A 26,148-nucleotide genomic window follows, 5' to 3' on the forward strand; every position below is an offset into this window, starting at 1 on the left:
CTAAACCATAAAATGCAGCACAAATGGAAGGGGTTATTCTTGCACCTGTTAGAGTAGTTGGACAGGTTCTCTCTCATGGAGACACACTCACATCTTTAAAGGCAAAGGCACTGCTAGACCCTCCAGGACATTAGATGGCACTAGTTCCTGGGAGTGGCACTCGTAACTAGGGTTGTCTTTCCTCTGCACAAGGCAGCAGTAATCAAGCTTTTGTTACCCAGCGACCACCCATCTTGCCTCATACACCTTTTTTCCGAAGTCTCCCCCAGTAGACTTTGCAAATAAGGACAAGTGCCATGTCTGATTCATGTCTGTGACCCCAGTGCTTAACCCAAGAGAGAGAGTGGCATCAGTAAATGTTTGTGGTGATGTTTAAAAAAGCCTATTATCAAAAAAAAAAAAAAAATAAACCTATTATCAGATTTGATTCTCATAGTATTTAAATATTTAGTATTTCTCAAATTATTTCTTATCATACCCATTTTACAGCTAGAAGAACTTAGTAAGTGGCAGAGCTTAGATTCAGGACTGTAAGACCCCTTTACCTTAAATCACTGTTTGTCATTGTGGGAGGCAGTCACTTTTTTTTGTAGTTTCAGCAGGGCTGGCAAGTGGCCAGGGCTGCATGACGGGCTTTGGGGACTGCTTTCACCTCTGCTGACTCTTGGCACTGCTGACTTAAGGGAATCCTGCAGAGAGCACATCAGGCACATGCTTGCGACAGCACCCAGGCATAGACTTTGCACCATCAAAAGGCAGCGGTGGGAGCAGGATGACAGTGTGATGCGGTGTCATTCTCCCTGTGGTCAGAGGGGCGAAGAGACATGAATGGCTGGCCTTAGAGGAGAAGCAGGAGCCTGAGCTCGTCTCACCCTGTGCTGGAGACAGCCTAGTAAATGGCTTCATTGGGAAAGGGTCAGTTCACTGGCTAAGGATCGGCTGTAAACACGGGGCCTCAAAAGACCACCTTGGTGGGCAGCTAGTGAGCCGGTCTTGGATGAGTCGCTTTGGCTTCCGTTGACTGACTGACTTTTCCTCGGTGAGAGTGGGTAAATACGTGACGGCGCGTGCTGCACCTCTACCCACGCCTCCTTTCCGCCTTTAGCTACTTTTTTTGGATAGAGAATAGTATGACCTCGAATGATCTGGGGGCTACAGCAAGATCTTCTGGGACAGGCTTCTCAAACTGAGTGATGTGAAGAAAAGGAGTTACTGCTAAGAGCACAGAATGGGCCTGGCTGGCCTGGACTAGGTCCTAGCTCCCACACTAACTGATTACACCACCCTTCTCAACTTCAGTTTTCTCATCTGTAACATGACAACAACTTCTACATCACAGGGTTATTCTAAAATAAGGAAAGGAAAATGCTTTTTCGCAGGTGATTGTAATGCACTACTCAGTCCCAAAGAGTGTTCTGGGGAACACTAGTACTGCAGGATTTTAACAAGGACAAGGTAGAAAGAGGCTGTCAAACAGGAAACTGCTGACTAATACCAAATTAAACAGCTGGTTCTTACTCAGCACTGTGCCTTTCAGAAGGGAAAAGTGTATGCAGGATTCCCCAAATGGAACCACTTTTCACAGAGAGAATGCACTTTTGGAAGCATGAGACAAAATGGAAAGGATAATAGCTGACATTTACTGAGAGTACTGTACGCCAGGCACTGTTCCAAGCCCCTTTACGCAAAGTGTCTTGTTTAATCCTTACAACACCCCCATGAGAGGCTACTGTTATCTCCATTTACCGATAAAGAAACTTGGCACAGAGAGGTTAGGTAATTTACCCAAGATTACACAGTCAGTAAATTCAGAACTGGGATCCAAACACCAGGGTCTGGCTCCTGAGCTCACTTATTTAACAGCCACACTCTAAAACAAGGTAATACTAGGACTTTATTTATGTATTATGTATCCATTAGCTAATTCAACAAGTATTTGTGAAGCCCATATTTATGTCCAGACACCATACTGGACACTGAGGATACAATTGTAAAGGCAGTCACACTTCCTGTCCTCAGTGAGCATTTGGTCTGGTAGGGAACATAGTCAAGTAAACATGATTGCAACAGAATAGAGTAAATACTGTAATTGGGAGGTACCTAAGGTGCTAGGGGAGCCCTTGGGAGCAGTAACTGCCTCAGACTTAGGAAGAATCACTGCAGGAAGTGACTTCTAATCAGAAGGCCTAAAATGAATTGGAGTTAGTCGACCGAAGGCATGGGAGAGGGGAAAACGTTTCAGGCAGTGGAATAGTACTTGCAAAACCTCAGAGGCTAGGGCGCCTGGGTGGCTCAGTCAATTAAGCGTCTGCCTTCGGCTCAGGTCATGATCCCAGGGTCCTGGGATCGAGTCCCACATCGGGCTCCCGGCTGGGCGGGAAGTCTGCTTCTCCCTCTTCCACTCCCCCTGCTTGTGTTCCCTCTCTCACTGTGTCTCTCTCTGTAAAATAAATAAAATAAAATCTTAAAAAAAAAAAAAAAAAAAACCTCAGAGGCAAGAAAGCACATTAGGAAGGGGATAGTTGAGAGATGAGACCTCAGAGGTGAGCAGGAACCCTCCTCATAGACATTCCTTATTAGCTGGGCTGTGATGCTGGCACTCTGCTGACACTTGTCCCTGAACCAAATAACCCCAGCCATGTTCCTTAAATTCATCTGCTTTTTATGGTAAGCACCCAGCGTATAGCTCTGTCATTGTGTTTACGAAACAGTGTTATAATTTGTCTGTTCTGGATTCTTGCATTAGACTGTTAACTTCTTAAAGTCAGGAACCCTGTCTTATTCATTATGTATGTCTCCAGAAGCTATCACTATGCAGTGATGCTCAGTAAATGTTGTTTGTTGAATGAATGATGTGTTTTCTTTATAAAATGGATTATATCCTTCCTGCTTTCTTGAGTCAGCTATCACTTTTCCTCAGGTTCATCATTATATCCAGCAGTTAATGTCCTGTGTGGCAGTTCAGTGGTGCCCTTAGGGGCTTTTGAGGTGCTGTATTCTGTGACTTCCTCTTTCAGCTTTTGATTGTGCTCTTCTTTTCCCTTCCTGCCTAGCTAGCACTTGATTGTAATCAATTTGCTGGATCCTGAAGCCTCCTTCCCAGCCTTCTTGTTTGTTTCTCCTGATCTGCAGTGGGCTGGAAAGAAGATCACTTACCATGATTTGATAAGACTGTTTGTGACTAAGAGTTAGTAATCTCTGAGTTAGGTCCTAAAGAGCCCTTGTGTGGGAAAAATGCAGATGCACATGGGACTCGTATGTTAGCTACTCAGAGGCCTTCTTCCTGTTCTCCCTGCTCCGGGAAAGGTCAGATAACACTCAGGGGTTGGAGGAGGTGGTCAGTCTGGAGAGCCTCTTTGTGGTGCAGAAGAGCTGATCTACCTTTGTTTGACTAAACTACAGGAAAGTCTGTTCTTCAGCTACAAACTCCACCAACTTCATTCTGGCCAGACACTTGAAACGCTTCCACCTAAGCTAACTTATCCAGAGGCTAGCTACAAACCTCAGGCCAATCTCTATTAAGGCAAGTTCCACCAAGAGTGTGTTGTACCTTCATTTGAGCAGAGAAAGAAAAGGGAGTAGGAACCAAGGCTGAGACCAGAATATCTGGGCTCTGGGTTCTGATTCCCTCGTTTGCAAAATTAGAGTGACAACATGGTATGATGTAAAGAAAGAGCACTCAGATTAGATCTGGGTTCTTATCATCACTCAACTACTCACTCACTATGTGACCTCTGTTCCTCATCTGTACAATGGGAATTATAATACCTACTATATAAGGTGGTTGGAAGAATTAAATAGATTGTGTGGAGTGACCATGCCAGGCATAGAGTAGAAGGTCAGTAGGTGACATCAGCTAGTATTAGGAAGAGACGTGACAGTCTTCTGGTTTGGGGAACTTTTAAATAGGAGGTTCAGTTTCTCAGGAGGGGAAATGCATAGACTCCATTCCATGACCACTTGGAAAAGAATGATTTAGAACTGGTATAGTGTGGGGTGCCTGGGTGGCTCGGTCGGTTAAGTGTCTGCCTTAGGCTGGGGTCATGATCCCAGGGTCCTGGGATGGAGCCCCGCATCAGACTCCCTGCTTAGCAGGGGGCCTGCTTCTCCCTCTCCCTCTGCCTCTCCCCCTGCTTGTGCTCTCTCTCTCTCTGTCAAATGAATAAATAAAATCTTAAAAAAAAGAAAGAAAGAAATAGTATGGTACTTTTAACTACCTAGTCAAGGTTACCTCTTGACTAAATTATACCCTTTATCCAGGGGGAGGTAAGGGGAGTCTACCTTCACAGACTCTGTGCCATGGGCTGGGGGAAAGGGGGTACAGGTAGGTAGGACCCAAATTCTGCCCTCAACAAACACAGCTCAGGACGGAACATAAGACAATAATTCCAATAATTTGTACATGAGGCAGAAAGAAACCCTATCTATGCAGGATAAATATTGTTCTATTGGGTCTCATCTCCAAGGCAGGGCCCCAGAGGTGGGGTAACCATCCAATTTATTGTCCAAACTGGGACTGTCCAGGACAGTAGGCATAAACCAGACCCATCCAGGGTGAACCGGGACATATGTGGTTACCCATTCCAGAGGGTCCTATAAAAGTGATGGAACTAGTTTTAGGCTCTTTTTTTTTTTTAAGATTTTATTTATTTATTTGACAGAGAGAGAGAGAGCACAAGTAGGCAGAACGGGAGGCAGAGGGAGAAGGAGAAGCAGGCTCTCCACTGAGCAGGGAGCCCCATGTGGGGCTCGATCCCAGGACCCTGAGATCACGACCTGAGCCGAAGGCAGACACTCAACCGACTGAGCCACCCAGGTGCCTGTATTAAATTGGAGAGAGTCATGAATATTAGCACTAGAGTGAACTGGGGGTTTTTGGTTCTTTTGACCACATGAAATGCTTGTTCTTCTTACCTTCAAAAAAAAAAATGTTCACAATAGATTATTAAAGGTAAAAGAATTACAAAATTGCAATATAGTATGCTCTAATTTTGAAGGATATGCATGAGAGATATATATATGTGCTTTGTAGGATTTGTATGTAGGAGATACATATACATAACATGCTTATATATACATATATAGAGAGAGAGATACCAAAATATTAAATGTAGTTTCTTGAGTTGCTGAGCTGTTGATACCTTTTCTCCTCTGTACTATTCTGTGGTTTCAAATTTTTAATGGCTTTTAAAAATTAAGAAAGTTCTTTATAAAATACTTTTAAATACTCACTAGATTGTAAACATCTTCAAAATAAAGGGGTATGTTAACTGTTCTGCTAGGAACAGCCTCTTTCTCTCACCTGCCTACCATCCCCTAGCCAACCCCCTAGCCTTCTTTCTTCATCTGGATAACTTCTCTTCACCCTTCAAGACTCTCATCTTGTGGGATATTCTCTTCATTGCCCAAACTGAACTAAGCTCCCCTCTGCCTTTCTATCATCCTGTTATAACTCTAATATAGCATTTATCTCAAATAGCACTTTACATGTCTGTTTTTGTCTGCTTCCTTCATCAGATTGAGTCAGAAACCATATCTGATTCATTTCTGCGTCTCCAAATGAATCCTAACACATAATAGATGTCAGTAAACATTTGTGAACGAACTGGCCTTGTTTTACCCCCTCTTGCCCTGCACAGATGGCCCAGCACATAGTAGGTGCATTATATGTGTAGTAAGCATGTACATGAGTGAGGGAGGGAAATAAAACACCAAGAGAAAGGTGAGATTGGTGGCTCCTGGCATTTGTTGCTAATGGGAGGGTTTGTGTTGCTGTCCCCCCAGTCCTGGTCACCCGAGAGGATGACTTCAACAACCGGCTGAACAACCGTGCCAGCTTCAAGGGCTGCACAGCCCTGCACTATGCTGTCCTTGCTGATGACTACCGCACTGTCAAGGAGCTACTTGATGGAGGTGAGCACATGGGTGAATGGGGCTGGGGGTTGGCAGGGAAAGAGTACTTGGCAGCCTCTCCACTCTGGAAAATCCATGCTTCCCCAGAGCTCTGTTACCCTTCCAAAGCTGGAAATGCGTTGAGGGTGGCTCCACCTCGTGAGAGTGGCTCTGTGATGTGTGATTTGCCTTCGTGCAGCTGGAATGCATTCTTTGCCTATGTGTGTGTCACACACCACACCATCCTGCCTGTCTGCCTATGCTCTGAGTTTTCTTGATTGTGCCTCTCCCCAAAAGTGTCCTCTCTTCTCCCCTGTGGCCTCCAGAGCAGGGCTAGTAGAACAAGGAGGGAGGCCCTTCAAGTGTCTACAAATGCAGGTCTCAAAGACATTCTCCTTGATCCCATTCCCCCACCTCAGTCTAAATTAGGCCCCTTTCATTACCTGGATCATGGCATGCTCTTCTTTCCCATCATCGCTCTTGTCACAATCTGGAATTATTTTTGTGGGTTCAGTAGCCTTCTGCCTAACTTGACTCACTCCCTAAAGGCCACTGATTTGTCCCCAGCACCTAGTATGGTACCTGGCATACAGTAAGCACTCAGTAAATCTTTGTTCATTGATTGAATACCCTCCCTTTGGAGAGTATTTGTTTAATTGGAGGGGCAGTATGTTCCATCTTTCAATTCAGGCTCGGCTCATCCTATGTAGGTCTGGTACAGAGTTACCTGCCACCCTGCCAGATACTTCTCAAGCTGTCACTTTCCCTCCCACTTCCCCTTACCCCATTCTGGCCTCGCCTTGGGGTAGGGAGAGAAGCATCTTACCTAGGTGTGTCATGCCCAGGCCTCTGAATAAGTATGGCACATAACTGCCTGTTTATGCCCTTGCTGCCACTTCTTGGGGGCCTAGGGACCCCTCTCTTGGGCCTGGATACCAAGGTCCTCCTTGTCGGTGGTCATTCTCCATAGAGCCTGGGAGCTGGAAGGGGCCTCAGAAGTTCTCTGAGTCACCCTGATTCCCTGCTCCCCCTCCTCCTGTCGGGAACCTTCAACAGCCGGTAGGCTGGCCTTTCCTTGGACCCTGGCAGGGACTGAGGGAACCCTACTTCTTCTCCAGAAGTCCATTCCATTTTAGTTCTTCTCTAACTGGTTAAAACATCTTTTTCTAAATACACTGTGATTTTGTTCTCTAATTTCTGCCAACTGTCCTCTGCAGCCAAATCACTTTTTCAGAATCCAGTATTCGAAGAAAGTTCTTTCAGTTGCAGAGCCCTTGCTTCCACAGCCTAACATTCCCAGATCATGTTCTAGTCCTTGCCATGTGGTTGGGCTGGAGGGGTTTCCCAGTAATCCCCAAATCCTGCCACCTTCTGTCAGCCACAGCCATTCTGGCTTAAAACCTATGCCTGGCCCATACCCCCAGCCTAGGCGACCTGCCCCAGAGCAGCAGAGTATTCCTGGGTCTGGGGCATGAACACTGTGAGGTGTAGGACTGCTGTGACAGTGCCAGGAATGATTGATGCTTTCAGAGCAAGAACTCACTGCTCTCAGAAGCAGAGACATAGAAAACGTCTCCAAGCAAGATGCTACTTAGATCTCAGGCAAGACATTTGCAGCTAAGAATTGGAGCATTCACCGTGGGGCTTCTTTCTGCCAAGCCTTAAAATCAGTCAGTACTCCCAGCCATTGTCCAGTGGTTTACATTCCCTGCTTCCCCTCAGCCCTCAGACAGACAGGGAGTTCAGTCTAAAAGAGAGACCCTCACCCAGCCTTCCAGATTGAACACCTTTGAAATGAAGATGCACAGGCCTTTTATGAAGCATCCCCGCCCTCAACCCCCCAGGCCAAGGCTGGTCCTTTGAGCCGTTCCAGGGGCATGGTTCCTGCCTGTTGACTTGGAACAGTTGCCCTTAGCCCCCAACTTTATAGTTTGCCCACCTGCTTTTTTACCCAGCATCCATTTACACCCCCTGCCCTAGCCTCCCAGCCTCAAGGGCCAAAACCATTAACCCACTTATTTCTCCTTTCCCAACCTGAACAAGTGGCCGTCACTCAGGGCCTGCAGGCCTGCCAACTTCTAGCCCCCCTCCGTCCCCCTTGACCTCTCTTGGTCTTTCTGTGTGTGTGACCAGCCAACCGAGAGGGAAGATCCTGCTCCCTGTCCTAGGGGCTATTGCCAGTCACATTTCCAAAGTCTTCTGACCTCAGCTGACCTCCTCCCGAGGATTTCAGGGAAGGCAGGCCTTCCTGCCCATCTAGCTTTCTCAGCCTGTATTTGCCCCTGGCTTTGCTGCAGCAACTTAGAGGGAGGCTCTCTGGGAGATCCAAGGCAGGCCTAGGCACAGGGGCAGCCTGTGTTCACGAGGTCCACACAGACCCTTGTCTTTGAAATTGCTGAGTCCACAGGGCTCTGGGGCCCCCAGATTGTAGAGGGTTAGAGCTAGAGAAGCCAGCTGCTCTTGCCCTCTGGCCAGGGGTCCCCATATGAGAGCTGGGAGGAGGTCCAGGCAGCAGCATCAGTCTATTAATTCAGGCAGTTCTCTGACCCCTTAAAATGCAGCGTGGAGTAATAGAAAGGACATTGCAGACTTAGAGTCAGGCCAACCTGGGTTTATATCCCACCTCCCCCACCTACTAGCTGTATTGCCTTGGATATGTTGCCTTAACTCTCTAGGCTTCAGTTTTCTTGTCTGTCAGATAATACCTGGGAAGTATCACAGGGGTAACGTGGGGACGAGTGATAATGTCTTTAAAAGCCCCAATACGTGGTAGGTGCGCCATGATTAGTCTAAAGAAGTCAAACTCTCCCTGACAGCTATAATCCTCCTATTTCCTCCTCATGTAAAACCTGTGCTCCTGCCTAAAGACTTCGTAATTCTCTTTCTGCCACAACTTCTCCACCCTGCCTAAAACACCATCATGTTCCCTCTCTTCTCATCTAGATCTTCGGGCCCTTCAAGGCCTCCCTCTCTCAGGAAGCTTCTCTTGGTGCTCTTGTACACTCTGATAGCACCACCTCTGAACTCTTGCAGTGTTGGGCTGGGTGCTTAGCACAGGTCATTTCTTCATCTTAGGAGGTCCTGTGACATAATGAAAAGAACACGAGCTTGGGAGTCTGACAGACCTGGGTTTAAATCTCAGCTCTGCATTGTCACTGTGGGCTAGGTAGTTGTCATTTCTGAGACCATGGACTTAAGGGCATCCTAGATGGATCAGGCAAATTGACCCTGACCCTGACCCTGAGAGACTATCAGACTGGCAGAGGAGATAGATATGGAAACAGGCGGTGACAGCTGGGTGGGTGTCTGGCAGGGGACTGGACAGGAGCTCTGGGGACATAAAGGAGGAAATACCCCTGCCTAGTGAGTAGGGAGATGGAGTCAGTTATAGAACGACTAGGGGTAGGGGGCAGGGTGTGTGCGTGCCTAAGCCTTATCAGGAAGGTTAATGGGAGTTTGCCAGACAGACTTCTGTGGGTGGGTTCTGAGTTCTGAATTCATGAGTACCAATTTTCTGCTCCTGAGCTCCACACAGAAGTGGAGGTCTTTGTGGCTTTCATTCTGTGAACGTGCTGCTTCTGCGTGTGTTGTTGGCTTATGAGCTGGAAAGTTCTGCCTCAGCACTTGACTGCCAAGTATAAGAAAAGGTTGGAGGGAGGTAGGGAGGGAGAGACAGGATGACTGGGAAGAGGATTTATCGGGGAGCGTGAGGAGCTGCCTCCCCCAAGCCCCTGGAGCTGACTCTCCCAGTATTTCTAGGGCTCTGCAGGGGCTTTCGCAGCTGTTTCCTCCCAGGGATGTGATCCCGCTGCCAGATCCATCTTCCTGAGACATAGTTCCAATCATGGTAGCCTTCCTCAACCAGGAGTCCTCCAGGGAATTGAGCCCTGGTGCTCTAAGGCATCCACTGTACACAAGGAATAACTCCTCTCCCAGGCATCTAAAATGGTACACGTTATGCACCATTCTTGGGAGAATTGAGAAAATCGTTGCTCAGATAATTTCCTGTAGGTGATTCAGAGGAGCAACCCAGTTGAGGAATGCTGCAAGGAGAGAGCATGAACTGTGGAGTCAGGATCTGAACGCAAGCCCTGCCACCAAAGAGCCTGTGATCTTGGGCGAGCTACGGGCTGATCTGAGGTTCTCTTTCCTCATCTGGAAATGGGAGTGTGCCACCTGCTCTCGATGGTTTTGTCAGGAGTAGGGCATGTGTAGGTTCTACAGAGTAGGCACTTTATAGATAATACCTACTATTGTTAACTTCAGAAACACTCAGTGCTTACTTGTTAAAAAATAAATACAAAATAGGGGTGCCTGGCTGGCTCAGTCTGTAGAGCACGCAGCTCTTGGGGTTGGAGCCTCATGTTGGGTGTAGAGATTACTTAAAGAAAATAAAATCTTTAAAATAAACACATACACACACACACACATATATATACAAAATATATAAAAAATCCTACCCATCCTAACTTTTTAACCTAATTTTGATGTTGTTATAGTCTGACCCTTGCCTAACTTTTTTCCCACTGCTACCCTAATATCCAGCTGTACAGTAGTGTTGCCTCAGAGCTCCCACCTTGGTGCCTTTACTCATGCAGGTTTTTCTACCAGTCAGTCCCCATCTTTAATGCCACTTCCCTTCTGAACTCTTCCCTGCTCCCTGGGATTTGGGTCCAGTCACCCCTTCTAGATTGAGGTAGACTGAGGGCTAGGACGGTGTCTGATTTGCCCCTGCCTCCTTTGCCACGGTGCTCTGCACATAGTTTAGTACGTGTTTGGATGCGCTGATAAATCTCTAAGACCACTCTAGATCTTCCATTTGGAGATGTGGCACCCTTGTTTCCTGGCGCACGCGTTCTTAGTGTCAGATTGCATCTGGTGTCTTAGAGCTTCACACACGAGCCACCGCTTCGCGGCTGTCTTTGCAGTTACAGCACCACTGCCTTTTCAGTGCGCATCACCTCAGAAACACGTGGCCTTTATGAAACCTAATAGCACTTTCCCCAGGGCTTCCCTTGGCCTCTTTTCTTCTACCTGCTTTCATGGCTCTTCCTTGCCCTTCTCTCCCAAGGGCACAGCTCAGTCGTCAGTGTTAACCAGCCATCATCAGATGAGTCAAATTCCCCACCATCTCCGCCTAAGGCAAAGAGCCTTTCCAGTGCTGACATCTTCCCTTTAACAGACTGTTAGTTTGTTTTTGGGGCTGGAGACTTAGAGTTCCATTTCTTGTTCCACTTCACTGTCTGTCCATCTGGCTGTACTGCCAGATGCTGAGGGGAGTCGGCTTTGCCTCAGGCTGTCCTCTGGAAACTTCACCCTCTGATTCTTGCGGGCAGTGCAGAGAAGGGGAATGAGCACTGGGCTGAAGATCAGATGTTCTGGCTCTGCTACCAGCAAATCCTTTCTCCTGTAGGCAAATCCTTTCTTCTCCTCAGTAAAATAGAGAAGTTAAGAGTAGCTGATCCCATGGACCCCTTCCAGCTCCAGTATCCTATGCAACCCCTGGGCAAGTCTTTTCATTCATTTTTCAAACACTTACTGAGTACCTCTCCTGTCATAGGTCCTACCCTAGGCACCTGGGAAATAAAGACGATCCAGACATGGTCTTTGCCCTTAAGGAACTCATAGTTCAGAGAGGAAATCAGACATTTTAACAAAGAATTGCTATCGGGTATATTAATGGAGATGTATAGGAGGTGCTGAGGGATCACAGAGAAAAGACCTTTCAGTCCCTGGGGAGGGCGGGGAAAGCATGGTGTAGCGGGTGGTGTCTGCACTAAGTCTTAGAGGATGAATCCAAGTCTACCAGGTGGATAAGGGAGAAAGACAGAGGGAACAGCATCTCCAGGGAAGAGCCATTTACAACCATACTCCAGAGGCATGGAGTATGAAGCAGCATACTTCAATACATTCAAAACATTGCAGGTAGTTCAGAAGAGCTGAATTTATAGGGTATGGATGGAAGGCTCAGAAGGCAAGAATGGAAAGCAGGAGCCAATAACGGAGGCCTCTACCAAGCTCTGCTAAGGAAATTGGACTCTGTCCTCCAGTGGGAAAGCATTACAATTTAGGGGAGGGAAGGATTGGATTTATGTTAACGTGAAAAATGGTTTAGGAGTTTCAAAAATGTTTATCAGTAATTGAATGGATAAATTATGGAATGTTCACACGATGGAATAATCAGTTGAATGAATGAATGATCAAACAGTCTCTTTCAACATGAATGAATCTCACAAACCTAACATTCTGGACACAAGCCAGACATGAAAGAGTACTTACTGTATCACTGCATTTATATACAGAGTTCAAAATAGACAATACTAACCAGTGGTGTAAGAAGTCAGGCTAGTGGTTACCCTCAAGCAGGCAGGTAGTGACTGGGAGAGGGCACCAGGGGGCTCCTGGGATGTGTAATGTTCTATTTCTTTTTCTAGATGCTGGTTGTGCAGCTGTATCCACCTTGATGAGAATTCTTTGAGCTATATACCCTTATGTATTTTTTGTACTTTTCTGTATATATGCTATACTTGAAAGAAAGGTTGAAGAAAATGGAAAAACATGGATAAGAAGGGGCATGGTTGGAAAAAGGGAAAATATTTCATTTGAAAGCTGTTGTAATTCTCTAGGTGAGGCCTAAGCCAAGGCAGTTGTTGTGGGAAGGGGGAGAAGACTGATCCCAGAAAGAGTGAGGAGTAGGGTCCATGGGATCAGACCATGAGAGAGAGGGAGGAGTCGAGATGAGGTCCAGGTTCTGGGTTGGATGGCTGAGTAGATGGCATGTGCCTGGGCAGAGATAGGAAATACAGGATTGGAGGTACAGGGGAACGACCACTTCCTCCTTCTCTCCCACTTTTAGATTCCATGGCCCGAAGTTTGGATGATTCCCTTGCTGCTTTCTCCCTTCTTTACACTCATCTGATGAAACACTAACCCTAGTTAAACCCAATTTCTTTTTACTTCATGTCTGTATCAGAACAACTGAATATTGCTGGAGAAAATCATCACACAGCCATGCTAAGGGGACTCACTTTGCATTTACGACCATAAATCTCACTGCCATCCACCCCACTCTGCTTCTGGGTAAAATCATCATCTTATTCTAGAGCTTTTTATATACCTTCTTTTTCCTCAGACCTTCAGTCCTTCAGTCCTCTCCTCCAGCTCCCAAGCCAATGATCCCACCTCACACTTCCTACAGAAAATACCTTGTAGTCAGAGGGGACCTATCTCATCTTCCCCCCGCTTCCACTAGCCTACCCCCATCTGTACTTGAATGCCTCCCTCCTTCCTCTACAGTTCCTAAGACCAACCCTGCATTTGGGCTCAGGCTCCTGTTCCCTCTCGCTTCTCAAGGACTTTGCCCCTCCAGTTATCCCTTAGCTCTCCTGCATTACCTTTGTTCCCCTCTCTGCTGGCTGATTCCAGTCAGCATAAAAACATGCCCTGGTATCACCCATCTTAAACAACAAAGCAAACTAAAAAATTTCCCGGGCCCTCATATCTCCCTGCAGCTGCTGCCTCATTTCTCTCCATCCCTTCACGGTAAAAGTCCTGCAAAGGGACGATCCCTATTCACTTAATCCACTCCCCCAGCTCCTGTTTTTCCCTCGGTCTCAGTGTCAGCCTGGCCAAAATATGCATCTGCTTTTCTCCCAAAATTGGCATCTACCAGGTCTTCCGCATCTAAATAAATGAAACCGTCATCTACGTGGTTTTCAGGCCCCATATTCTGGCATCATCCTTGAATTCTCTTTTTCCCCTACATTCCCTGTCAGGTCCTTCAGTTAAGTCCTGTCAGTTGTACCTCTGAAGCACATCTTGAACCCATTCCTGTTTTCCCATTTCCATGCTGCAGCTCTAGTCCCAGGGTGATGATCAGTGCAGCTTCTTGGCTAGTCCCACCATTTCCACTCTTGTCTCCCCAGATCCATCCTCCAAGTAATAGCCGGGGGATCTTTTTAAAACATAGATCTTGTGATTGTTCTACTTCCATTGGTATGCCACTGACACCGAAATGAAATCTAAACTCCTTACCGGAGCCTATAAGGCCCCACGGAACCCAGACCCTGCCTGCCTCTGTGACCTCATCTCTAGCCACTCTCCCCCTTGTTCACTGTTCTCCAGTTACACTGGCCTTTGCTTAACCCTCAGGCACACTGAACTCCTTCCCTTGGCAGGGCCTCTGTACTTACCTCTCCCACTGATTGGGATCATTTCCCCCTTGGGAATTCAGGTCTCAACTCAAACTTCCCTTCCTCAGAGAGGCCTTCCCTGAGCACCTAGTAAAATAGCTCCCCCGGTCACTTTCTTTCATATTATCCCACTTTACCTTCTTTCTGCTATTTATCAGTCCCTAAAATGATCATGTTTCTTGGTTCATCATCTTTCTCTCCCCCACTAAAATGTAAGCCTTATGATCATAGAGACCTGTCTCTTTATTTTACTGCTATATTCATCGTTCCTAGGGGGGGAAAAAAAACCCTCACAGCTGGCATATGGTAGGTGATTAATAAATAGCTATTGACCAATCAGGGAACCTGTGGGACACTCTTGGAGAGCTGTGTAGCAGGCAGCTGGATGAGTGGGCCTCAGGTTCAAGAGAGTAAAGACTCTAAGTTGAGCATGAAAATTTCAGAGCTGTTGGTCTCTTCAGGGTGGTGGAAGCTGGCTGCATCTGTGAGTGGCCCATGGGAAGTTGTAGAGCTAAAGAGACCCAAGGACACAACTGAGAGAACCTACATTTCAGATGTGAGCATGAAAAGAGCCAGTGCAAGAGATACAAGGAAACGGAGAGGGAAAAGGGGAAGCAGAAGAAAGTGGAGAATGGGTTGCTTTAAGGCAGCACTTCTCAAACAATCTATGAAAGATCTGTTTCTTTTTGTTGTTTGAATTTGCAATCTGGTTATACAAAAGTATAACCAATACTTTTGTAAAAAATAATAAAAATAAATTACTGGAAAAATTATATTTTAAAAAGGCATACAAAATAGAGACCCGAATTTGTCATTGGGTTCAACGGATATAAAATTATCCGAAGTTGCTGTAACAGTTTCCAGATACTCTCACTGTACTTATCGAGGACTGGTATCAAGGCTCATGGACTGGTGCCAGTATATGGACCACACCTGAGACATCACTGCTCTTAGGTTCTCCTGGGCAAGAAGGGAAGACAAATGAGCAGAATATAGCCTCTGCCCTCAAGTAGCTTGAAGTCCACTGGAATAGAACATTTGGGACACACAGTCAGACTGTAGCAGAGTGAACAGAGCGCTGCCATAAGGATGCAGGCACCCAGCTTGCCACCATCTCACCCCTGTCGGACTCGTGGCATCTCTGGCATCACTTTTTTTCATCTGTATGATGAAGAGATCACGTCAGATAATTGGACACTGAAGGTTTCCTCATATTGTTTGGATACAGAGCTAAAAACCCTCCATGCCAATAGTTGTCTGTGGGAGGAGGGGTAGTGACTGCTAATGGGTACAAGGTTTCTTTAGGTGGGGTGGTAAAAATATTCTAAAATCAGATTATGATAATGGTTGTACAACTCTATAAATATACTAAAAAAGCATTAAATATATAAGTGGGTGAGCTTTATGGTATATAAAGGATATCTCAGTAAAGGTGTTATAAGTGAAAGAGAAAGAAAGAAAATCCTCCGTGCCACTCAAAATCAGGAGCCATTGGGGGTGCACAGGGGGCTCAGTTGGTTAAGCATCTGCCTTAGGCTCAGGTCATGATCTCAGGGTCCGGAGATCAAGCCCCGCATCAGGCTCCCTGCTCAGTGGGGAGTTTGCTTCTCCCTCTCCTTCTGCCCCTCCCCCCACTCGTTTTCACTCTCTCCTTCTCTCTCTCTAATTAAAAAAAAAAAAAAAAAACAGGAACTATTGGCTTGTGTGGGTGAGTGGTTGCAGGCCAGAAAGCCAGGAGGACCCAGTTGGCCCCATAGCTAAGGTGGTGGTGAAGAAGCCCTCCTCTGTTGTATATAAAAGTTTGCTTTTAAAGAATACTTTTCAGAACTTATCTGTAAAACTTTCTCTTTTTGTTGTAAAACTGGTCTTTTTGTTGACTTTTATTACTTTGACAACATTTATGGCACCTCCCCATCCTTGTGAAGCTTAAACTCTGGCAAAATAGAGACATTAGGCAAATAATTACAAAATTATTAGCTAATTGTCACTGAGATAAGTGTTATTGAGGAAGAATAGAGGGCCCTATGAGAGCGTAATGGGGACCTAATCTGGTCAGAAGCAAGAGAAGTCTTCCCTGAGCAAATGTTTTGAGACCTAAAGTGTAGATGTCAGTTCATCACTTAACTTGAGAAAGTCCTATGGAGAGTGCTGGGTGCTAATCATCCAAAGAGATCCAGCACTCCAGTCAGGGGCATTGTGGGGAATGGAGGGGTTCTGTGGTCATATAATTGCAGTCCATATGGTAAGTAACAGCTAACAGGGACCCTCAGTGACCCTGAGTCCTTCCTCTGCCCTTGGCCTAGTCAGCCCCTTGCCCAGTGCAGAATGAAGAACTGTCCTTGCTAACGCCCAGGGAAAGATATTTCTGTATCCCAGATCCTCTGGATGTAAGGAGTCACTGCATGGTTGAGTTACAGATGAGCGCCTGGCCACCAGAGCCCAAGCTCTCCAGAGCCGCCTGCTATCCAGGCACCCGCATTTCATCAAGGCTCTAATCGGCTCCAAGCAGTCCTCAGATGAGCCTGGCTGGTATCCGGCATGAGCTCATCACCGCCAACAGTGGCAGCTGGAGGCCAAGTCTCCCCTGGGTGAAGGAGAGGTCAGCATCAGCTGGTCCAGGTCTGTTCTCTGTCCAGTGTACTCCTCCACCTGCACTGGGCCTGGAAATAGAACTAAGTAGAATTCAGATTTCCCAAGGCAAGGCCATCTGCCCTTTGCTGGCCCCTTCTTGCTCCTTCAGTGAATGTGCTCATGGACAGAATGCACAGACAATGGGCAGTACTGCAGCTTTAAAAAGGGATGCCAGTCTGAAGGTCAAGGCCTGCAGAATAGCAGCAAAGTTCCCATTCTAGAGTCAGACTGGGGGTTTGCCCAGGACCAAGTTTCCCTCCCCAAAGGGAGTTGTGCTTCTGGCATTCATGCTCTCTCTTCCCCTACATAGAGGCCTGGCAGTGTCCCAGAAAGAGCACAGCAGAGATGCTCTCTTTAGGTTTATACCACAGACTTCTTCCTGAACATCATTTTGGAAATGAATTATTTTAAATGTGGCAGAAGGAGGAGCTTGCCACTTCAGGAATCCTTCAGAAACTCCCTTTGAAGTAATGAACGGTGTGTGGTTGGAAGTGCTAAGTGGGGGTCAGATGACCTGGCACTAACTCAACCTTGCTGTGCAACCTTGGGGAGTCCCTCCCCTTCACTGAGCCTCATTTGGCCCATCTGTAAAACTAGATCATTGGGTTGCAATCTCAAAGCTTCCTTCTGTTTTCATATTTTGTGATTCTAAATGAATTAATTGCCCTCTGATTTATCCAATTGCAAATCTAAGTATTCATACTTAATTCAGCAACTATTAATTATTTTCCTGCAGCTGACCACCAGTATCCCTTTTCTAGGTTCCTCTGATACATGCTCTTAAAGTGTCCTGTATAATTTCTTTCTTACACTTACCACAACATGTAGTCATATAGCTATTTGATCAATAGATCTCTCCTTTGTTATATAATGTGTTTCCTGAAGGTAGGGTCTGGATCTGCAGTGCTTATACTCCCAGCACCCTGCAGTAGCCTTAGCACGTGATGGGTACTCAGTGAATATTTGTTGAATACATGTATTTATAATGGGCACTGGGCATTATAGGAATTAAAAAGATACAGGCCCTTCCTTCAGGCTGCACCCTATAGAGTACCAGTTTGGTGCAAAGGCTCATACACAAAGCACACTGAGAACAGTGCAGTACAGTGCAGGACTTTGAAATAAACTTACACAAAGGGCAGAATAAATGCGTGTAATGAATGGGAAGGGGAAGATCAGTGTTGGCATTGTAGAAGCTTCGTGGAGGAGGGGGACTGGAGGCAGTTCCCAAAGGACAGGTAGAGTTCAAACAAGCAGAGGGAAGGAAGAAAGCTTTTCAGGTGAGTCAGTAACAGAAATAAGGTTTGCACGTTAGAGACCTGGAAGAAACTGGCCACATGCTGGATTATGGGTAGGGAGTGTGGAGGGCCTTGGGGATGAGCCAGAGGACTTGTACTCTACTGTGAAATCAATAGTGAGCTCCTGAAGTGACTGTCATTTGTTTAGTGACTACAGTAATTTTTACTTTAAAGATTTTTTTTAAAAAATTTATTTTAGAGAGGGTGAGCACACACGCTTGAGGGGGGAGAAGGGCAGAGGGAGAAGGAGAGGGGAAGCAGACTTCCCGCTGCACATGGAACCTGACAGACTCGGGACTCAATCTTACACCCTGAGAACGTGACCTGAGCTGAAACCAAGAGTCAGACCCTCAACCGACTGAGCCACCCAGGTGCCCCAACGGTGATTTTTACTTAAAAAAATGTACAAGATAAAAATTTCAATCAGTACCAGAGTATATATAGTGGAAAAGAAGTCTCCCTTCCAAATCCCTAGTCCTCTTCCTTAGAAGCAACCACTGTAACTTTTTTTATGTATCCTTTCTATTGCTGCTGTAAACAAATTAGCAAAAACTTAGTGGCTTAAAACAACTCAAGTTTATTATCTTAAAATTATTGAATTTTAAGATGAGATGAGTCTAGAGTGGGTCTCGATGAACTAAAAGCAAGGTGTCAGCAGTACATTGCTTTTTGGAGACACAGAGAGAATCTGTTTTCTTGCCCTTTCCAGCTTTGAGAGGCTACCCACATTCCTTGTCTCCTATTCCCCTTGTCTTATAGCTGGCAGTGGTCAGTTGTTTTTTCTCCTTTTTCACTCTGACATTGAGTCTTCTGCCTCCCTCTTTCACTTTTAACGACCCTTGTGATTACATTGGGCCCACCTGGATAACCCAGGGTATCCTCCCTTCTCAGAGTCAGCTGATTAGTAACCTTAATTCTATCTACAGCCTTAACTCGTCTTTGCCAAGTCATTTAGCACCATCACAGATTCCAGGGATTAGAATGTGGACATCACTGGGGGGCCATTATTCTGCCTACCACACTCTCAGAGGTAGCTTATGTTTTGTTTCTTCCTGCTTTTGAATAGTTAATACTTGTACACAGTACAAAATTCAAAAGAGTTTTCAGTAAAAGCTCTTACTCCCACCCCATCACCAACCCAAGTATTGCCCTGTTTCTCCAGTGTATCTTTATTACTTTTTTTTTTTTTATAAAGATTTTGTTTGTCAGAGAGAGAGCGCTCTTGCACGGGAGCACACGCAGGGGGAGGGGCAGGCAAAGGGAGAAGCAGGCTTCCCCCTGAGCGAGGAGCCTGATGCTGGGCTCAGTCTCAGGACCCCAGGATCATGACCTGAGCCGAAGGCAGACGCTAAACTGACTGAGCCAGCCAGGCATCCCTCTTTATTATTTTCTTCCTTTGAAATTAATAAGCAGTCTGTAGGGAGACAGTTTTAAGACCATACAGATATCCTGCTCCTCATCAAAATTTCCCTCTGGACTTAGCTTCCATTGATGATTCTGTCCTGAACCAATCTTTATACAATGGTTGCAAAGTGAATATTTTACATCTTTCCCAACCCCAGCACTCTCTCCACATTGACCACTCAGCACCTGGCATCCTGTGGTAAACAAGAGTACTTTCTCCCCCACTTACCTGTCTGTTGTGACAATGTGCTTATGGCCACCGTTGCTTTAATTGTTCTATAACTCATCACTCAGTTACGTTGTGCTAAAATTGTCTCAAATTTGTCCAGTGTGGCATACCCCAATTTTTTTTTTTTTTTTTTTTTTTTAGCATTTCCATATTTCCTGGCATAACAAGATGTTTCAGTCTTGTATCCACCTTGTTGCTGCCCTGGAATCAGCCATTTCTCTCAGGAGCCCTGAGACTTTTTAGTGAGCAATTGTATTAGAGACTGAAACCTGAGTACCGGGTTTGCTTATTACCCCTTCTGTTGACAGGACCAGGAAATATATATGGTTATATACACATGTGCATACACATACATGCATATACATATATACACACATATGCATATGCATGTACATATTTTTTAAATCCTGAATACCACTACCTCCCATTCCAGTCCATCCCCACTGGGTTCTTCCTTGTCTTCACACATTTCTTATTTGTATGCCCCTTCTTCTGTAGGGAGAATGCTGGCTCCAAACAGCACTGATACATTTGCTCATTTTCTTACTCCTGTAATACATCTAAGAAGGCTTCAGCCTTGCCTCACCCATACCATTCTGGAAAACAGACTTATTAAACAGAGTTCAGGTCGGGATTTGTTTGTAGTTTTCATGCCTACTCCATCCAAGGCTAAGAGTATATAGTCAAATGCTAGGTTCATAAATTATTTGGGTGGTATTTTTTTCCCCTTCAGTGTGTGTGTTATTCATTTGAAATACAGTTGGGTTAATTTTTCAATTCACTTTCAGATTTAGGGTTTTTCTCCCCTACCTGTTTTTGTTGTAATTTTGTTGTTTGAACTATATAGAAAGATATACTCAGAGAAGTAAAACTCTCCTGTATCTCTTTCTACCTTTTTCTGCTCCCCTCAGTGAGCCCTGACCCCATGTTTCTTTGTGTAAACAAATTTTATGTATTTTTAAATTTACCCATTTTTTTACACAAAAGGTAGCACACGATATATGCTCTTCTGCAGTTTGCTTTTTTTAAATAACCATATTTCCTGGAAATCACTCAATATCAGTTCACAGAGAGAACTTCCTCATTCTTTTTAATAGCTGCATAGTATTCCATTGTGTGTTTGTACTATATCTCCTATGCTTGGACACTGAGGTTTCCAGTATTTGTTAGTTACACATAATGTTACAGTGAATAACCTCTTGCATATATATTTGGGATTATTGGAGGTGTATCTTTACAGTAAAGTCCTAGAAGTGGTATTGCTGGGTCAAAGGGTAAATACATATGTCTTTTAGTTAGATATTGTGAATTTCTCCTCCACAGAAGTTGTACCATTTTGCATTCCCACCAGCAATGTTATATGAAAGTGCCTGTTTTTCTCACCTCTCCAACAGCATGTATTGTCACGCTTTTAGATTTTTGCCAATCTGGTAGGTGAGAGATAGTATCTTAGCATAGTTTTAGTTTGATTCTCTTGTTATGAGTGAAGTTGAACACCATTTCATAAGCTTAAGAGTCGTTTTATATCTCCTTTTGTGAATTGTCTTTTCATGTTTTTTGCCCATTCTTCTATAGGACTTTTGGTCTTTTTCTTTCTCTTGATTATTAAAATTTCTTTGTATGTTAAGGATACAGCCCTTTATCTGGGATCTATATTGCAAATATTTTCTCCCACCTTGGATTGATATGTTTTTAACACTTCCCATATAATTCTGATACACAGCCAGGATTGCGAACCACTGGGATAGTTTAAACTGTGCCAGTTGGAACTGTTTCTTAAAGGAGAGTGCATACAGAGAAAGGATCATGAGCTGGAGGACTCAGCCTTGGGTGTCCCCCATAACCTGGGACAGAAGGATGAACAGGAACCTGCATAGAAGATAAAGTCATGGGTATTAGGTATTATGAAAATCAAGGTGGAAAAGAATCGAAAGGAGGCAGGATTGGTCAGCAGCATTGGTTACTGTAGCCATGAGGAAGAAGAAAGAGTTCTTGGGTGTGGTAATGAGGTCCATACCTCTGCCTTCCAACACTGCTTCATCCCTGCTCATTCAGGCTGAGAGAAGACTCTCCTGATCTCTGTGATTTTGTCTAGCAGTATTTCCAGGGACTGGGCTATATATAGGAGGCCTCTCCTAATAAATAGAAATTGAAGCAATGTAGCCCAACTGCATCATAACTGGAGCATAATTATTCAGTCAGTAAATATTTATTAAGCTCCTACTGCGTGGCACCTCCTGTTCTAGCCACAGACTGTTACAACAAAGACCTCATTTTAAATGTGTGATTCTCTCTCACCACTTTCTGAAAAGTTTCTTTTTCCAAGTGCATCCATCTGGTTTGTCATGCAGCCTCAACTGAGACAAACTTGGTGAAGTCTTTAGAATGAATTAGAGAAAAGTCCTCTTGAGGAAAATGGAGTCATTAGCACCAGCTAGAAGCTCTGAGTCAAAAATGGTCCTCTTGGTGTAGACTGCAAGTCTATTCCCTGCCCTCTTCTTCCTCCTAATCTCCCCACTGCCCTTCCACTTTTATTTTTGGTGACTGCTGCCTGGTGACTGGGGTTGGCCATAAAGGAAGGAACATAAACTGAGAGAGTCCTTGTTGGCAGTGGCTTCTGGTTTAAAAAAAAAAAAGCCACAATTTTATGAGGGAGATGAGTAATTCCTTCAGCCTTGATGGGGGGTTGAAAAGCAGACATCAGCAGATGAATGGTTCCTGCACCCAGGACTGGAGCCTGTAGCATTTAATATCATAAAGATACCCACCTCCACACTCCTGATTCTCTCCCTACTGGGAAGTGCGATTAGCAAAAATACTTCATTGGTTTCTGTTTTTTTGCAAGTGTTCTTGAAGCTGCCTGTAAAGAAGGCCTCCTGCCTTCCCGAAGGTCAGAGTGAAAGTCTGTATATTTGATGAGTATACCGTTGGCCCTTGAACAATGCAGTGGTTAGGGGCACCGTGCAGGCAAAAATCTGCATGTAACTTTTGACTCCCCCAAAACTCAGTGACTAATAGCCTGCTGTTGATCAGAAAAGTCTGACCAATAACATAAACGGTTGATTAATACATATTTTGTATGTTATAGGTATTATATGCTGTATTCTTGCAATAATGTAAGCTAGAGCAAAGATGTTATTTAAAAAATCATAAGGAGGAGAAAATATATTTATAGTACTGTACTATATTTATCAAAATAAATCCATGTGTAAGTGACCTGCACCGTTCAGACCTGTGTTGTTCAAGAGTCAGCTTCACTTCGGTAAGCCTGGCTCAGCCACCACTTTAATGTACTGATTGCTCTCATCCAGGCAGAAGGCTTTACTTAGCTTTGGGAATAAACATGTGAGTGGCAGCATAAGCCATCTCTTGAAAACCCCTCTTCTCTGCTGTGGACATTAGGCTGGGATTGGTCAGCAGAAGCTTAAACATCTGGTCAGGTCAGTCCTTTGGGGTGGTTGATGTTTTATAGACAACCCATCAAGATTGATTGGCCTCATAACTGAATTAGCCAGATGTGTGGGCATTGTGTGCCCTCTCCTCAGCCTCCCTTCAATGTTGTTAGACAGAAGCAGACATGCGATTAGCATGTTTGAAGATGATGTGTTTTCAGGGCATGAACAAAAGCTGCTGCCTTCTGCAGAGACTGTGGCTCTGCCCCAGACGTCAGCAGTATAATTATGACTGCTAAATTCAGCCCAGACCCCAGGCGTGGCTACCTTGGTCTCAGCTGTCATTTGTGGGAGGGGGTGGGGGGAATGCAGAAGCCCAGGGACCCCGGCTCTTATTATGTGCACTTTGAACTTTGCTTTATCCAGAGTCATTCCCTCCCCTGACAGTTGCTCCCAGCTGCTTTCTGGGCACAGAGCCTGCTGCCACCTCGGAGGGTAGTCTGTGCTGGATTGTGGGGAGAGAGGGAAGTGGGACTGGCCTCCTGAGAGCCCACAACTTCCAGGAAACTTGCCCAAAATGAAAATAAGCTGAGGATCCCCATACTTCCAGTGCCTATGTCACATGCTATTCAGAAACATCTCTCATCTAGAAAACCCCTACCTTAGGTTGCATTGAGCAGAAATCCTTGGTAGGAGTTTTTGTTTTTGCCCTTTTTTCCCACCTAAGTCTGTATATTAATTATGTTTGAACACTTACTTCCATGCTGTTGTACCATCTCTTTTTTAACCAGACTGGCCTACATATTTGCCTTACAACAAGCCAGGCATTTTCATGTCTCCAATAGCTCTGCTGATGCTTAATATTCTGTAGACATCTCATATTCAGTGTATCCAAACCCAACCCTCCACAGACTCTTCCATATTCCCTATTTGGTGACTGGCAGCATCAACTACTGGTCACCAAACAAGGAAGTATTGTAAGTAAGTCTGATGACTTCACTCTCATTTTTCATCAAGCCTATCTGTCTGAGAATTTTCTCTCAAATCCATCTTCTCTCCTCTGTCCTCACTACCCTAGTTCAGACTTCAGTCTCACCTGGCCAGTTGTAACAGTCTTCTTGTTGGTCTCCCTACTTCCCCTTCAAACCAGCCTATACCCTGCAAACCCTGGCACTCCTCTGTTTGAAAACCTTCAGCAATTCCCAATGCCTTTAAGATAAGCCCAGATGTTTAACCCGCATGCAAGTCTTCCTAGAGCACCCCATCAGTCTTCTGCCGCCCTCTCTCCAAGAGGGGCCGGGGATGATGGTTTGCTTCAGGATTGGGACCAGAGCTTGGTAGGCCTACCAGGGGATCCCTGCAGCCAGGTAGGTCTGGGGAGACAGGAACTTTTGCTACCACAGGCCCACTCAAGGGCTGCTTCCCTAGCATAGTGTCTTTCCTGCCTCCAAATCTTTGCGCATCCACTTTTCTCAGCCTAGGATGCCCTTTCCCTGCTTCTCTACCTATCAGACTCCTACTTAGTCTTCAAGAGCCAACTCATTTACCTGTCTTCTGCATAACTTTCCCTGGCTTACCCCCATAAAGTATATCACTTCTCACTCTGTCCCCCCACAGCAATTTTAGGAGGCTATTTTATTGTTTCCGGGATTACAATCGAAGCTTCAAAAAAACAGAGCTTCAACATGTATCTCCTCCTCAGACACCCTCTACCCCCTTGCTCCACTCATTCAGCTGCCAGCAGCCCTGGTCAGATGTCTAGCGTGTGGAAGGCCATCCCAGGCTCCCTTCTGTCTGCTCAAGAGATGGGGTGGCTGGCTCCCTGTTCAATACGCCAGCTCTGCAATAGACCATTGGTGAGCTGCATCGTAGGAAGGAATGCCTAATAATGGTAATTGTAGGGCACCTGGGTGGCTCAGTTGGTTGGGTGACTGCCTTTGGCTCAGGTCATGATCCTGGAGTTCCAGGATTGAGTCCCACATCGGGCTCCCTGCTCAGCAGGGAGTCTGCTTCTCCCTCTGACCCTCCCCCCTCTCATGCTCTCTCTATCTCATTCTCTCTCTCAAATAAATAAATAAAATCTTTAAAAAATAATAACAATGGTAATTGTAGTAAAAATAACAATAGCTATTATTTATTGAGTCCTTACTGTGTACTAAGCGCTATATTAAGGTTTTTATCTCTTTTAATAATTAAAATAACTGAATTTGATTTATTCCCTACATATTCCATATGTATAAACAAAGTCATTGTTTTTTTTTTTTTAAGATTTTTTATTTTATTTATTTGACAGAGAGAGAGAGCACAAGTAGGCAGGCAGGCAGGCAGAGGCAGAGGGAGAAGCAGGCTCCCCGCTGAGCAGGGAGCCCGATGCGGGGCTCGATCTCAGGACCCTGGGATCATGACCTGAGCCGAAGGCAGACGCTTAACCAACCTGAGCCACCCAGGCGCCCCTAAACAAAGTCATTGTTAAGTAACTTGCCCAAGTTCCACCATTCACTAGTAAGTAGCACAGCCATTGTGGTATATCTCTGCTTATGATCTCATGAGCAGAATTACCAGTCTGTATCCCCAGAGCCTCTACAGAGTCTGGCATAAAATAGGTGCTCTGGAGTGTTGGTTGGTTGATTGAATGAATGAGTGAATGAATGAATCTGTGTTCTTCCCATTGAACTTGCTTTCAGACTTAAGGGGGACTGGCTGAGCATCTGTAGCATATGCCAAGAAGTATGGATTTTGTCTCCTCTCCTAATACCCAGCTGTACACAGACATGTTCCCTCCCACTCAGTAACAAACTGCCTGGAACTCTTTCCTGGCTCATATTTACAAGAGAATGTGATAAATTCTGTATTGATCCCTCCTGTTCCACTGTAAATTTTGCAAAAGATGATTAAATAGAGCAATAGAGTCTGCAGGCATTGTGGCTCAATATGTTGTGGAGTGGCGTATCGACCTCCTCCATCCAAAGGCAGCCAGCGCCTATCCCTGCTGCCCCAGACCAGTAATTAAAATCCTGTGAGACTGGGATTTAAAATCCAATCATATCCCTGAATCAAGCCTTCTAGCCTCCCCATGTGACGAGTGCAATAAGGTAACGGCAGGAGCATGT

At 45.3% G+C, this 26,148-nt stretch overlaps 1 protein-coding gene across 4 annotated transcripts in view; it reads left to right on the plus strand.

The window, feature by feature from the left end:
• The window catches only part of CLPB (caseinolytic mitochondrial matrix peptidase chaperone subunit B), a 173,174-nt gene that overhangs the window by 65,309 nt on the left and 81,717 nt on the right, over positions 1 to 26,148 (plus strand). For all 4 annotated transcript variants that reach the window (XR_003517316.1, XM_027578461.1, XM_027578462.1 and 1 more), the window contains exon 5: positions 5,785 to 5,913. Coding sequence is in view for 3 of the 4 variants with exons in the window: in XM_027578461.1 (XP_027434262.1) it covers positions 5,785 to 5,913 (129 nt within the window). In the remaining variant the exon portion in view is untranslated. The remainder of the gene's footprint in view (positions 1 to 5,784; positions 5,914 to 26,148) is intronic.

This window comes from Zalophus californianus, chromosome 11, assembly GCF_009762305.2.
Source record: "Zalophus californianus isolate mZalCal1 chromosome 11, mZalCal1.pri.v2, whole genome shotgun sequence".
Classification (NCBI taxonomy): Eukaryota; Metazoa; Chordata; class Mammalia; order Carnivora; family Otariidae; genus Zalophus; species Zalophus californianus.